Source organism: Dipodomys ordii, unplaced genomic scaffold, assembly GCF_000151885.1.
Source record: "Dipodomys ordii isolate 6190 unplaced genomic scaffold, Dord_2.0 Scaffold82, whole genome shotgun sequence".
NCBI classification, from domain to species: domain Eukaryota; kingdom Metazoa; phylum Chordata; class Mammalia; order Rodentia; family Heteromyidae; genus Dipodomys; species Dipodomys ordii.
This window is the reverse complement of record NW_012267298.1, coordinates 11,068,234-11,083,207: the sequence shown is the minus strand read 5'-3', so window position 1 is coordinate 11,083,207 and position 14,974 is coordinate 11,068,234. Positions and strand designations below refer to the sequence as shown.

Here is a 14,974-nt window from a genome sequence, read left to right as displayed (position 1 = left end):
CAGGAATCATTGGTTTGCTTCAGTCTTGTAACGCTTGTGCACTGGAATGGGTTTGTCATTGCAGCCTGTTCCCTAGATTTCTTCCTGACCAGTTTCTTCCAGTTTCTGGACGGTATAGCCACAGATGCCTTTGGGACAGCCTTCTTTTCCCGTGTTTTGGTGACACTCTTCTTGAGTCTTTCTTTATCCTTAATTGGAGCACCTCTCTGACCAATGCCCCTGCATCAAGTAGAAATTTGGCAAATGCTTGCTGAGTTGCCAGCCAGGGTTGATACCTCATAAGAAGTAACTTACTGATCTATGTGAGCATGACTGTAGCTCCTACTCCTTTCCTCTTCTCATCCAGAAATGAGTGCTCTTGATTGAGAGTAGGCCAGAACCTGCCTTTGAGCACCCTGTGCTGCTTCCCCAGATACATCCCTGGCCAGGCTCACCTGGGCCTTGCACATGGGCCAGGTACCCAGCAGTGCCAGTGCCTGAGCTCATGTCTTGCCCACTTACGAAGCAGCCAGGAAAGTTCTGGGGATTTTTGTTGGGTTTTTGGCTCTTGTGTGTAGTGCTGAGCTTCAAACCCAGAGCCTCATGCATTTAGGCAAGTATTCAGCTGCTGGGCTTTTCCTCCAGTTTCTGAGAAGTGAATGCTTAAACATTGTTATTAATTTACTCCACCACAACCAGCTAACTTGAGCAAGAAAAAAGTCTTACTTTGTGGAGGAGATGGGTTTTCTGGACTGGAAGCTTTCCTTTAAAGTGGTAATGGAGGGCCGAGAAGGTGGCTTAGTAGTAGAATGCTTACCTAGCATGCATGAAGCCCTGGCTTCAATTCCTCAGTACCACATAAACAGAGAAGGCCAGAAGTGGCGCTGAGGCTCAAGTGGTAGAGCACTAGCCTTGAGCATAGAGAGGCTCAGAGACAGTGCTCAGGCCCTGAATTCAAGCCCCAGGACTGGCCAAAAAAAAAAAAAAAAAAGTGGTTACAGGATCTGTGTCTTTGAGCAGAACATTATTCTCTTTCCTTATGGGGAAAATGTCCTTAACCTATTCAATGCTAGCTTGCTCACTTGGAGCAGTTATGAAATGAATTTGTCTTCTTGACTCAGAAGGTGACTATGAGAGGAACAGCCTCCAGCCAGCAACAGGAGTGTCTTTTCAAACAGTGGAGCAGATTCCCAGATCAGAAGGAGTCAGTGTGGTTGATGTCACTGTTTCCTGAGTGATTCTGTCTGCCAGGGGCCAGAAACTCTGAATGAGCCTCACTATCAGGAATCTGAGTTGCAGGCATGTAGGAAAGAGCCAGTTATTGGCACAGTTAGGAGAAAGTTTCAAAGACCCACCCCCTCTCCTCGCTGAGCCCCAGGGAGTCGGTGTGGAATGGGAAGCTAGCTGACTCTCCCTTGGCTCCATTCTGAGGAGTTTACAGGCTGGCAAACGGCCAGGACTGAGAAGCCGCCCAGCAAAGCTGTGGAGGCTGTGGAGGCTAGGGCGGCCACGGCGACATGTGGGACTTCACATACCCCTGAACAGCCCAGCCGTTGGTAAGTGTGGCGCTTCCAGCTGAGAACAAAGGGTAGAAGCACCTGCAAATACTGTGGCATCTTCTTTTTTTTTTTTTTTTTTTGGTCAGATAAGGTACTGGTTAGACTGAAAGTTAGTGTGAACTTAACTGTACTGAGCAAGCTGGAGAGGTTATTGGCCCCCCCTTACTGACTGCTCACGTCATGTGCGGGAGTCTGTGTTTGTGTGAAGAGTCTGTTATAGACAGGCAGGTAGACGCTTGGGAAAGGGCTGCTTAGGATTTCTCAGGGACTTTGTGTTTGGCTCAGAGCATACAAACATTTCATCTTAGCCTTTTCTTCATTTTCACCAACTCCTTTCTTAACCTCTGGCTATGCTTTAAATGAACTTTCTGATAGGGACTGTGGCTGTTCTAGAATCATCTTGTGAAGGGTTAGAAACCTGATTTTTTTTTCTCCCTATGTGTGAGCTCCTTTCCTTTTGGTTATTTTCTACTGGGAGCCAACTGGCATCCTTTGTATGGGTTAAGGAGGGGTCTAATGTGTGATTCTGGTTGTAGACCCCCTTAACACAATGCCTTGTTTCTCTAGCACAATCCTGGAAGAGGAAAAAGCTCAGCAAGAAGAACGAATGAGGATGGAATCCAGAAGACAGGCCACCGTGTCTTGGGACTCTGGAGGGTCTGATGAAGCACCGCCCAAGGTAGCCAAGGTCCCCACCCCAACTTTGGGGTTCCTCTTAAACTAACTCCTACACTGGATGGTGTAGAGAACTGTTTTCAAAAGGAGGAAATCTAGTCTCAGGTTACCCTGACAGTAGTTATAACATGTTTCTTAATTGCTCCTCCTTGATAGATTGCCACCCTGTGTACTCTTTTCCTAATTTGTGTTTTGATTTGAGCTGGACAAGAACAGTCAGAATAGACATGATTTTATTTACATTCTTGCTTTCTCTCTCGTCCTCCCTTCTAGAAGCCTCCATAGTGAGGCTTAAGTAGAGTCTACTTCCATCTGATCACATTCACTGTGGTTTAGTTTGGTTGGGTTGGGATTTTGTGCACATTTTCTACCTTTTTCTAGTATGTGGCTGTGCTGTTTGTCAGGGGAAAAGCTCATCTCCTTTTTATGTCCAGGCATGATGCCCTCACGCCCTGCCTGCCCATGTGCCCCCACAACCCTTCTCACCTCCCCTCCTACATGACGAGAGCAACCACAACATTTTATAATCTGAACAGTGGCTAGGGATTTTTACTGAGATGGCCTAAACACTTTTCTTGGATTAAGAAGCCTTAATAAGCTGGGCCTCTGAGGGTCATGCCTGTAATCCTATCCACTCAGGAGGCTTACTGAGACCTGAGGATCATGGTTTGAAACCAGCCTGGGCAGGAAAGTCCATGAGACTCTTCTCTCCTATTAACTGCCAAAAAGTCAGAAATGAAGCTGTGTGGCTCAAGTGGCAGAGTGCTAGCCTTCAGCAAAAAAGCTCAGAGACAGGTAGGTCCCAGGGCCAGGTCAAAGGAACAACAACAACAGAAGGTCTTTATACAACATTTGTTTTTGAAAAAGTAGTATTTTCACATAGATAATCCAATTCAGACCTCTTTCTAGGAAGTAAAATAGTAATAGTGTTCTTTATAGCTAAATTATTGACTATTTAATAACTAATAATGTAAGTTTAATAGCTTTTTTGAAATATATTCATAAATGTCAGCACAAAGAACTGTTTTAAGTACTGTAGCAATTGTAGTTTTAATCATGATACTCAAAGGCTTGCCTTCTCGGCTACTGCTACTTGCAGCAGGGCAGAGGCAAAAGGTGCCTCTCCCCAGCCCCTCTGCAGAGGAAGAAGACCATACCATCTGCAGGGCGGGAAGGGAGGGCTTTGAGTCAGGCAGTGAGGAAAAGAGAACATTCCTTTGTCATTCCTAAAGAACAACAGAAAGCATTCTTAGTTGCCCACAGACGACACATGAACCACTCATTATCTTACCTAAGGTCCTCTGATATGTTTACCAGTTTGCCTGTGTTTTAATTCCATGACAGCTGCAGGATTGTTCAAACAAGAGACATTAAGAACCTTGAAGTGAAGCAAGTCTGTTCATCCAGGCTGTTCTTATAACCTGGTGACTGGACACAGCGTCTCTCCATTCCTTCCTTTCCTTTCCTTTGTGAAATTGTGGCATTAATACTCCACTTCCAGCTTTAATTAGAGATAAGAATCACAAAGAGGGGCTGGGAATGTGGCTTTGTGGCAGAGTGCTGCCTAGCATACATGAAGCACTAGGTTCGATTTCTAAGTATCACATAAATAGAAAAAGCTAGAAGTGGTGCTATGGCTCAGTGGTAGAATGCTAGCCTTGAGCAAAAAGTTCAGGGACAGTGCCCAGGCCCTGAGTTCTAGCCCCAGGACTAGCAAAAAAAAGAAAGATTCACAAAGATCTTCCTGGCTAGCTTCAAACCTCAATCCCCAGATCTTTGCCTTCTTGCTAGCTAGTATTTACAGGCAAGGTCTCATGGGTTTTGCCCAAACCAGCCTTGGGCCATGATGTTCCTACCTCCTGCCTCCTGAGTAATAAGCAAATGCTATTGTCTGCCTGTTTAAGAATTTGAACAGTATTGCTGGAAGAAACATGCTGCACCCCAAAATCCCTAAGTGTTCTGCTCCATAGCAGCCCTGCACACTAATCTGATGTTTACAGTAACAACCTTTAATTTTGCCTGCTTAGAGACTTGCTTTGGAGCCTGGGTCTGTCTTGATGACCCTTCCTGGCCACAAACGCACAGTACCAGCTGTGCCCTTTTTAATTGATGGCATCACTTGAGCTCCAACCTGTAAAATCTCTGTGCATTCCTATATGACTCTCACATCTGATAAATGAATGGCACTCCTACATTCTTTTTTTTTTTTTTTGTCAGTCCTGGGGCTTGAACTCTGGGCTTGGGCGCTGTCCCTCAGCTCTTCAGCTCAAGGCGAGCGCTCTACCACTTGAGCTACAGCGCCGCTTCCCATTTTCTGGTGGTTTATTGGAGATAGGAGTCTCACGGTCTCTCTTGCCCGGGCTGGCTTTGAACTGCGATCCTCAGATCTCAGCCTCCTGAGTAGCTAGGATTACAGGCGTGAGCCACCAGCACCCGGCTACTCCTACATTCTTTAGACACTCTTTTGACTTTTGTTGGAATCACTCGGAACATAAAGATTTTTAATTTTGACGGTGGCCGGTTGATCTTTTTTTCTTTTGCCCGTTGTATTTTTGGCATGTTAGCCAATAAACCACTGTCTCACCCAAGCTCATCTCTTACATGTCTTCCTATTAATCATAGTTTTAGTACTTATATTTAAGGTTTATCTGAAAAAGAGATTGAAGTGTTTTCATGTGAATATCCACTTACCCAGCATTATTAAAATGTTCTTTTCCCTATTGAAATATGATTTCAATCATGCTGTTTTAGAGAAATCACCCAAATCATTTACATGGTGCTCTGTTGATTTTCACAGCCCAGTAGGCCTGGTTATCCTAGTCCAAGATCCAGTGAAGGATTTTACCCCAGCCCTCAGCACATGGTACAGACCAATCATTATCAGGTATACAGATTGTTGCTGTGTTATTGTCTAACTGTGTTGTTCTTAATTCCTCTGTACTCTGGATGGTAGAGATGTACATTAGACTTACTTCTATTTTCTTATATATTTATTTTGGTGAGCAGAAACCTACAGAGGCCTATCAACCTGCACCGAGGGTCTTCACAACTCACATGGTCTCAAAGCAGGCAGGACAGTGCAGCCCTCAGTTGTTAGACCTGATCTTTCCCACCGGCTCTTGAACTGGGCAAGGAGGAGCCAGTGACACACAGTGTGCAGAGGGAATGCCAAACTGCAGTTTTTCTAGAAGGCAAAAGTAAAATTTTAAAGTACCGTTGCAGAAGCCATATGAGTGGCCTTGTTTATAAGTGTGGAAGGAGTGTTGAAGTTGCAGGCAGACTTCTTCACAGAGTAAGATAAGGCCATCCTTGGAGAAGGGACCTAGAACAGAGTAGTAGTTTTTGGTTTTTAGGGAAGGATAAAGTCTGCAAGAGTCAAGTACTGCTAAGGGGGGCTCAGTACATTCCTCCCTCAGGATTAGGGACCTCTTAGGCCAATATGGGCAGAAATTCATAGCTATTGTTAGTCAATACTTGGTACTATAATACCAAGAGAGAAGGTATTACTAGAAAAGTCTACACTGTATGTTCATGGTTGTTTAGCAGTAGACCTGGGTAAGTTTCAAGCTTTGTACTATTACCTCCTATATACTAGAATTCTATTTACTAGTTCAGAAATAGAGCATTGCTTTCAAACAGCTTCAGTAGTTCTAGGCAAGTGGCTCAGACCCATGTTTTAGGAGATCCAGCTCTGAGATAATCAGCTGCAATAGATCCCTTCAGTTTCCAGGTTGTTTATCCAACTACCATCCGGGCACTGGCTACAGAACTGTCATTTTGTGACAGATCACAGGGGCCCCTGGCCAGGATGATCAGTAATCAGAACAGCAGGAACTATGTGGACAGCCCAAGAGGAAAACCCGTGTCTGACTGTCAAAAGACCTTGTACTCCAGCAGATGGTACAGTGTCAGCCAGGGGAAAGTCCCAGGGTTAGTGCTTGGCCACACTGAAGTCAAAGCTCAGCTGGCCCCAAGTGGGAATTGAGTGGCAGTCCTATCCATTCCTTATACAGCTGTCAGAGCCCTGCTATCACCTGGCAGGTCTGCAGGTAGCATGGTAAGGTCAGGGTACAGCCCAGCACGCCTTCTGCTTAGGACCCAAGCACATGTGTTATGGTTGGCTGACCCCACTACAGCAGTCCCTGAAGACGGGGCTGGGTTTCCACCCTAAATGTTTTAGAACAGAGTAATTTTTTTTTTTTTTGCCAAAATATATGATTTGCCTTTCTAAGCCTGTTTTCTTACCTGGTTGATAAGACCAATTGGAAAATTTCCTGGTGTTAACTGTGTTCTTTTTCAGCCTAGCACACTAAGGTACACACACACACACATGCATGCATGCATGCATGCATGCATGAACGCACCCTGCTCTCAGTCATTTGAAAACTCACTGTGAACATTCTGAAAGTTCTCTGGCATCACTATGTCACTTCTCACAAAGATAGTAGTGGTATAGTAGTTTGCATTTGGTAAAATTTTTATTAATCTAGTCTTTATTATTCAAATAAGCAGACCTCTCCATATAGGTTGCTTGATAGTTTATTAATTAGATAAGAAGTTTTGGTATAAATCAATGCCTAGAAACCTAATACATATGTGAAACTTTTTGCTGAAGGATATTTTATACTGATGTTTGGGAAGATGGATTGACTATGCTTTATCTCAATGTGAAAGTAACTGGCAGGCCCATCCATACTATCCTTTATTCTGCTCACTTGATCCTGAGTCAAGAGAAACCCTTTGTTCCCCTGCTGCCTGGATTTCTCCTCCTGTCCCACTAACCTCTGCCTTAGTCACCTCTGTCAGAATCAGAAGACATGACCTTTCCCACCATCAGCTCCTACTTGAGGTTCCATGAGGGAGGCCATTGCATGGTTGCATTTTGAGACAGTCTCAGTAAGTAGCCCAGACTGGCCTTGAACTTGGAATCGTGCCTCAACCTCCAGAGTAGAGATATGGCATGTCATACCACCAGCCCAACAGGGGTTTTGTGTTTTTCTTGGCTCTTGTTGGGGCTGCTCTTGTTGGTGAGTTCTGCAAGAAAGAAGAGTTCTAGAGGTGAGCATGGTGCATCTGTTTTGGGGATTTCCTGGTGCTTTTGTATCCAGAGGTAGTCTGCTCTGAGCATGTCCATAAATGTATAATTCCAAAGTAATTTCTTATCTTATAGTACATATTTGTGTTATTTATCTAATGGAGCTACAGAAAATTGCCTCTCCTGAAGATTTCAGTGAAAATCTCTTTTTTTTTCCCTACTATCTTCTGTAAGCCATCTACATTCCTTGACACCAGTCCCCATAATGCACAAAGTGGGCAGTGTTAGATCACATCCATTCTAAATCCTGCACTTAGGAACACTTGTAATTATGGTAGATGCACCACTCAGTGTCATGAGTTGGTCATAGCTGCCATGCCAGAGAACATACTAAGATGTTCAGGAGATTAGAGATTAGACCTTGAACTTGGGCAATTATTCTAGACCACCATGTTTTCTGTAACTTTGTTTCACATGCAGAGCAGGACCATGCTAAAGCTGTGTTGTGACCAAATCTTACCTTGCATAACACTTTCAGGTCTCTGGCTACCCTGGTTCACATGGAATCACAGCCATGGCCGGCAGCATCTACCCAGGCCAAGCATCTCTTCTGGACCAGACAGAGTCATGGAATCATAGACCTCAAGAGATATCCATGTGGCAGCCCAACATGGAGGTAAATTGGATGTTCTTGGCTTTCAGTTTGTTAACTTATAAAGGAGGCTTAAGGCACATCTACTCTCATGTTTTGTGGTTTTGTGGAATTTTTTTTCACTAAAAGAAATGCTACAATCATAATCCATTTGTTTAAAAGGCAGAGCCTTAAACTGGATATAATAAATATATACATGAAGCCAAAGAAAAAATCAGGTAGACCATCAGTTCTGTGGACCATGTTGTGTTTTATGCAACTTGCCTGGTAAAATAAAAGACCTGGTTTATGATATTAAAAATTATTTGGATTAAAGAGTATCCATAGTTTTACTTTTGTTCTTTTTCTTAAAGTATGTTCAATGACTATTTTATATTCTCTAGGATGTATGTATCATACTTAACTCTTGTTACTCTGCTTCAAGGTGTTTCTATGGTTTTACTGTAAGAAATATTGCATTCTTTGCACATCTTAGATTTTCTCTCTCTCTCTCTCTCTCTTGTCTCGCTTTCCTTGTCTCTCCTCTTCCTCTCCTCTTTCCCATTTTTGTTGTACTAAGGATTGAGCCCAGGGCCTTAAACCTGAGCTTGCTGGACAAGCGCTGTACTACTTAAGCTCTAGTTCCTCTTGGGGTTTATATTGGGATAGGGTCTCACTAACTTTTCACCAGCTGGCCTGGAACTCTTTCCTGCTGTCTCTGCCTCCCAAGTAGCTGGGATTACAGATGTGCACCACCCCTTCTAGCTATATGATCCCAGTAGATCATTTCTTTAGAACCAACCCAATAAATTTTAGTTTGCAGAAAGTAGCTAGAATAGGAACAGCATTATTCCCACCATTTTTTTTTTCTGTTTTGTTTCACTATTTTGGATGGCACACAACACAGACAGACTCATGAGACTGGAAATGCTGTTTCCATTCCTCCTCCTAGGACTCAGCAGTCTTGGACCTGCGAGGCATCGGGCAAGTGCTACCCACCCACCTGATGGAAGAGCGGTTGATCCGACAGCAGCAGGAAATGGAAGAAGATCAACGCTGGCTGGAAAAAGAGGAGAGATTTCTGGTAATTGTGTTCCTGAGCAGTTTCTTCCACTTTTTAAACCCTGTTAAGTTACTGTGCTACTTGGGATTATTATAAAACCATTTTCCAATGCAGAGGAATTAGTTTTATATCTGGTCTCTCAAAACTAAAGTAAGTGTTATTTGCATTTCTACTACTTGAGCCATGCCTTCAGCTCAGTTATTTTCATTTTTGTGACTTTTTGTTGTTGTCATTCTAGGTTTTTTTTTGGGGGGGGTGGTGGGAGCAGTATAATGGATTAAACTCCAGCCTTGCCCATGCTAGGCAGTTCTACCATTTGATCCAAGCTCCCTGCCCCTTTTTTCTTAGTTACTTTTCAAATAGGACCTTGTTGGCATTTATTCCCAGGCTATCCTAGGTCGTGATCCTCCTATTTTTGTTTCCAGCTTTTACTGGTTGAAATGAGATTTCATGAACTTTTTGCCATTGTCTTCCTAAATCCTCTACCTCCTGAGTAGCTGGGATTACAGGAATGAGCGACTGTGGTCCGCTTTTCTCTCCTTCCTTCCTTCCTTCCTTCCTTCCTTCCTTTCTTTCTTTCTTTCTTTCTTTCTTTCTTTCTTTCTTTCTTTCTTTCTTTCTTTCTTTCTTTCTCTGTCACTTTTGTTTACAAGGCTGGTGCTCTGTCACTTGAGCTACAGCTCTATTTCTGGCTTTTTGGTAGTTAATTGGAAATAAACAAATGTCTCATAGACTTCCTTGCCTGGGATGGTTTTGAACCACTGTTGTCTGATTTCCTGAGTAGCTAGGATTACAAGCATGAGCCATCAGCACCCAGCTTCTTAATTATATTTTAGGAACCAGGTTTTTTCATTATTATTATAAAGGTGAGGTACAGAGGGGTTACAGTTCAATAAGTCAGGTAATGTGTGCATTTCTTTTTGGACAGTGTCACCCCTGCCCCCACTCTCTGCCAGTTTCCCCTCCCATCCCCACCCACAAGTTGTATAGTTCATTTTCAGCATAATGTCTAGTGAGTACCACGGCTGTGTTTGTTCATCCTTTGTTCTTCCACTTCTGTGCCGCTCCACTTACCCTCCCAAAGACAAAGGATACAAGGAACAAACAAGACAAAAAGAAAAAAAAAAACAACAAAGAGAAAGCTTGTTTCCATTTCCTGGAATTCATTTTGATAAATATTACTTTATATCATCAGAGGCACATAGGTATTGTACCTTTATATTCCTCCCTTAAGAGTGTCCTCCTGGGCTGGGAAAGTGGCTCAGTGGTAGAGCGCTTGCCTTGCATGCCTGAGGCCCTGGGTTCGATTCCTCAGTACCACATAAGCAAAAAGAAAAAGCCAGAAGTGGCGCTGTGGCTCAAGTGGTAGAGTACTAGCCTTGAGCTGAAGAGCTGAGGGACAGTGCCCAGGCCCAGAGTTCAGGCCCCACAACCAGACCCAAAAAAAAAAAAAAAGAGTGTCCTCCTTTGGGGCTGGGAAGATGGCTCAGTGGTAGAGCACATGCCTTGCATGCCTGAGGCCCTAGGTTCAATTCCTCAGCACCACCACATAAGCAAAATGAAAAAAGCCAGAAGTGGCGCTGTGGCTCCAGTGGTAGAGCGCTAGCCTTGAGCTGAAGAGCTGAGGGACAGCACCCAGGCCCAGAGTTCAGGCCCCATGACCAGACCCCTCCCCCCAAAAAAAGAGTGTCCTCCTTTGATCTCATAGTGAATGCCCAGAGTCCTGTATAATTTATCATGCCCTGGTGTATTTTAGATCTAGCTTCCGCATATGGGAGAAAACGTGCCATTTGCCTCTCTGAGCTTGGCTTACCTCACTTAACTTGATTTGTTCTAGGTCCATCCATTTCCCTGCAAATGACATAACAGCTGTGTAAAATTCCACTGTGTATAGGTACCGCATTTTTTGGATCTACTCGTCTATTGTAGGGCATCTGGGCTGTTTCCATACTTGGCTATTGTGAATAGTGCGGCAGTGAGCATGGATGTACAAGTGTCCTCACAGTACCCTGGCTTGTGAGATTCTGGGTAGTTGCCGAGAAGTAGCATCATAGGGAAAATGTGTGTTTAGTTAGGAATCCTTTTTTAAGATTTTGTCATACATTAGAGCTGAGAGCATTTCTGTGGTTTTTGTTGTTTTTCATTCCTTGTTTATGCAGAAAAGACTACAACTTAAGTGTCAACGTGAACATAAAATAATTGCATTGCAATCCCATATGATGTGATAAAAACTACCTTTCTGAGGTCCTTTTGCAGCATTGTCTGACAGGTACAATTCCCCTTTCCAGTGTGTTTGGACTCAGGGATAGGAATTGTGTTCTTTACATAGCCCTTATCAACAACCCCCTTCAGAAGTCCCTTGGGGACAGAGAGGAAGTGGTAGGTAGAGAAGGAAACGTTGTTTATTCATACACCCAAATGTTCTTTTAGACTCATCATCACCCTCTGAACTGGGACCTCTGGGAACTTATTGTCTACTCCCCTTCAAATCTGGAAAGAACTGTGGCTGGAGGGAGCTGGATTTCCTGCTGCCTCCACAAAAGCTTAGTTGGTTGCTGTACCTGAGGAGTCCAGATCTGGCTCCCCTTGCTTCAGTTCAGCCGGCATTCTCAAATGCCAGCTCTGTGTAGGTGAAATGTCAAGAATCAGACTCCAGCAGGAGCCTGTTCCTGTTCCTAACCTGACTTGAGACCGTTAAGAAGTAGTGCTGTGGTTCAGAGTGGTAGAGTACTAGCCTTGAGCAAAAGAACTCAAGGGTAACCACCAGGCCCTGAGTTCAAGCCCCAGGACCAACAACAACAAAAAATAGTATAAGACCTTTAAATCAATGGTTTCAAACAGTGTTTTGTCAGATTAATCAAGGATCAAGGTGTGATTCCAACTTCAACTTGGCTATACAAAACTTTGATTTCTTGCCTTGCACTTTTAAACACCTTACACACTCTGGGTGATGGAGCACTCTGTCCTGTGGAGGTGGCCAGTGCACTTGGTAGGACTCCCCAGGAGGTCTTGGGGCACACCCACAAGAAAACTCATTTTATGTCTCAGCCATTACATGTGTACCCCATTCAGGACAAAGTGTCCTTACTAAACACACACCCTTGTGAAAGGTGACAGAAAAGAATAAGGCAACAAGCAAGAGTTTCAGTATTGCTGCCATACACAACATTGACATTGTTTTCTATCTGAAGTTACTCAGTATTCACAATCACCTTGAGAGGAATCCTTTGTCCTAACCCTTTAAGGGCTGGACCATGTGTGTCTCAGAATTAATTCAATGTTTCTTAATTCCTAGAAAGTTAATGACATACCTGATCCACATCACGTTTCATAATACTCTAACGGCATCCTAGAGTCAAAACTACTAATACTTCTAGAAGCAGAATATGAAAGTCTATGAGACTCACATTGTCTCTAGTCAACCACCAAAAAGCTGGAAATGGAGCTGTGGCTCAGGTAGTAGAGTGCCAGCCCTGAGCAACAAAGCTCAAGGACAGTGCCCAGGCCCTGAGTTCAAGCCCCAGGACTGGCCAGCACGCACACACATAGAAGCTGAAAGTGTAGGTATTGTAGTGCTAGCCTTAAGCCAAAAAGCCAGCCAAAAGCACGAGGTCCCGAGTTCAAGCCACAAAAATAAATAGAAAGAACCTGTAGTTCAGGGAGGAGCTGGGTTGAGGAGGTCGCATGGCAGCTGAGCATAGGCGAGGAGGAGGAAGTCAAGACCGGTGAGTTCCAGGTGGGTGCTCATAACTCCACAGAGGAGAGTGAGGAGACAGGAGGAGGGCAAAGTGGGAGTGAAGCCTAGAGCAAGTAAATGGAAGCATTTGGCTTAGATATTTTAAGTTGAGATTAAATCTGAAATTTTATTTCTTCTAATCTGAATTGTACACCACAACTATAGCAATCTGTAAAATCCAATCGAATCCCTCCTTTCCTGCATTAAAATCCACCAGTACACAAGGCTCAGCTGCAATGTTTGTGTACATACACACACACACACACACACACACACAAATACATACATATATTTTTACAGCTGGACCCCAATGACTCATGCCTGTAATCCTAGCTACAGGAGGCTGGAGTTCAAAGCTAGCCAGGTAGAAAGGCCTATGAGATTGTCTCTCCAGTTAACCAGCAAAAAGTCAGGCTGGAGGCCCAGAGCAAGAAAAATGAGCTAGAGTGCAAGGCCTTTAGTTCAAGCCCTGATGCTGGCACCCCTCGTAAAATGCTTTTCATGGCTGTGTGCCACTCCTGTTGTACCAGGCTGTCTATGTTGTGTCTGTGAACTACTTGTTGCAGTTGACTTAGCACTGAGTTGTGGGTATTCCCATGTGTATGGGCCACCTCAAGATTGTGGCCCCAGGGACCAGGCTAGGGCAGCAGACTCTTGTACTCCAGGGTCCCTTCTGAGACCCGCTGACATTTGGATTCTGGCACCTGCCTCTTCATTCCTGAGTTAAAGCACATGGCTTCTCTCAAGTGCTAGAGGATTCGGGTGGTGATGGGTACAGAGAGGAGGGAGCCCCTGGTCTGTCTTCGTCTGCATTGATGGACTCTTCCAGAGCCATGCGCATGCACCTGTGTGTTTGGGGGAGTTTCTTTATGGCCTCCCAATACCTCTGGCTGCTTCTGCCAAGGACCAACATGAAACACTGAGAAAACTCAGCTACTGGGCTGGGAAGGTGGCTCAGTGGTAGAGTGCTTGCCTTGCATGCATGAGGCCCTGGGTTCCATTCCTCAGCACCACATAAGCAGAAAAAAAAGCCGGAAGTGGTGCTGTGGCTCAAGTGGTAGAGCGCTAGCCTTGAGCTGAAGAGCTGAGGGACAGCGCCCAGGCCCAGAGTTCAGGCCCCACGACTGGACCAAAAGAAAAAAAAAAAGTGCTGGGGATATATCTCAAGTGATAAAATGCCTGCCTGTTTGGCACAAGGCCCTCACATCAAATCCAGCACCAAAAGAAACAGTCTTTTAAATATAAGATGGGGCTAGGAATGTCGCCTAGTGGTAGATGCTTGCCTTGCATGCATGAAGCCCTGGGTTCATTTCCTCAGCACCACATATACAGAAAAAGCCGGAAGTGGTGCTGTGGCTCCAGAGGTAGAGTGCTAGCCTTGAGCACAGAGAGGCTCAGGGACAGCACTCAGGCCCTGAGTTCAAGCCCCAGGACAGGCAAAAAAAAAAAAGATTAGCACAGTGAGTGGAGTATAGCCCAATGGTGGAAAACTTGCCTGACATGAGCAAAGACCTGGTTTCAGTCCTCAGCAACAAAGAGAAGAAAAAGGCAATGAAATTTGGGCTTATCCGATGTTAACCTGAAGGGCAGGATCAGTCAAACTTGGGAGCACAAAGGCAAGGCAGTGGGAAAGTGCTTTACTGAAAGACCATCAGGGCAGGGGCAGGAAGTTGGGAGGCTGTGGTAACAGAGGACAGATATGCTACCGGAGGAGATTATTTAATTTAGACCATCAGGACTGTCAGTAGCTTTCAAAGAAAAAATGAAGTTGTTTTTGTTTTTCTAGAAACCTGACGTGAGGCTCTCCCGAGGCAGTATCGACCGGGAAGACGGGAGTCTTCAGGGCCCAGTGAGTCCTTGCTGACGCTGTCACGGCTCACCGAGCTTCACTCACTCGAATGGGCCAGCAGCACCGTGTCCCAAGATACCCAGCATGCAGCATGGGTGATAGACGAGCCAATATTGTATTCTAGGAATAAAGCACACATTCTAGCTAGGACTACTCACATGCTTTATATGGAATTCTTAGAGATACAGAGTTTCCTGCCTCACTATTGAGAGAGGCTTTTTATTAGTAAGTCAGGCTCCTTGTGACCTAAAGAAATACTTTTGCGCATTTACTCTGTCTGTACACAGGCTATTGTTTGCTAACTGTTCGTATTTCTTGTTCTTTTTTTTTGATCCGGTCGTGGGGCCTGAATTCTGGGCCTGGTCACTGTCCCTCAGCTCTTCAGCTCAAGGCTAGTGCTCTACCACTTGAGCCACAGCGCCACTTCCAGCTTTTTTCTTTTTGCTT

General features: G+C 44.6%; 1 protein-coding gene across 1 annotated transcript in view; it reads left to right on the top strand.

The window, feature by feature from the left end:
* The window catches only part of Ptk2 (protein tyrosine kinase 2), a 227,886-nt gene that overhangs the window by 199,154 nt on the left and 13,758 nt on the right, over window positions 1-14,974 (top strand). Inside the window, exons 24-28 of the mRNA XM_013025136.1 lie at window positions 2,106-2,217; window positions 5,011-5,097; window positions 7,787-7,924; window positions 8,832-8,963; window positions 14,465-14,527. Coding sequence (XP_012880590.1) covers window positions 2,106-2,217; window positions 5,011-5,097; window positions 7,787-7,924; window positions 8,832-8,963; window positions 14,465-14,527 — 532 coding nt within the window. The remainder of the gene's footprint in view (window positions 1-2,105; window positions 2,218-5,010; window positions 5,098-7,786; window positions 7,925-8,831; window positions 8,964-14,464; window positions 14,528-14,974) is intronic.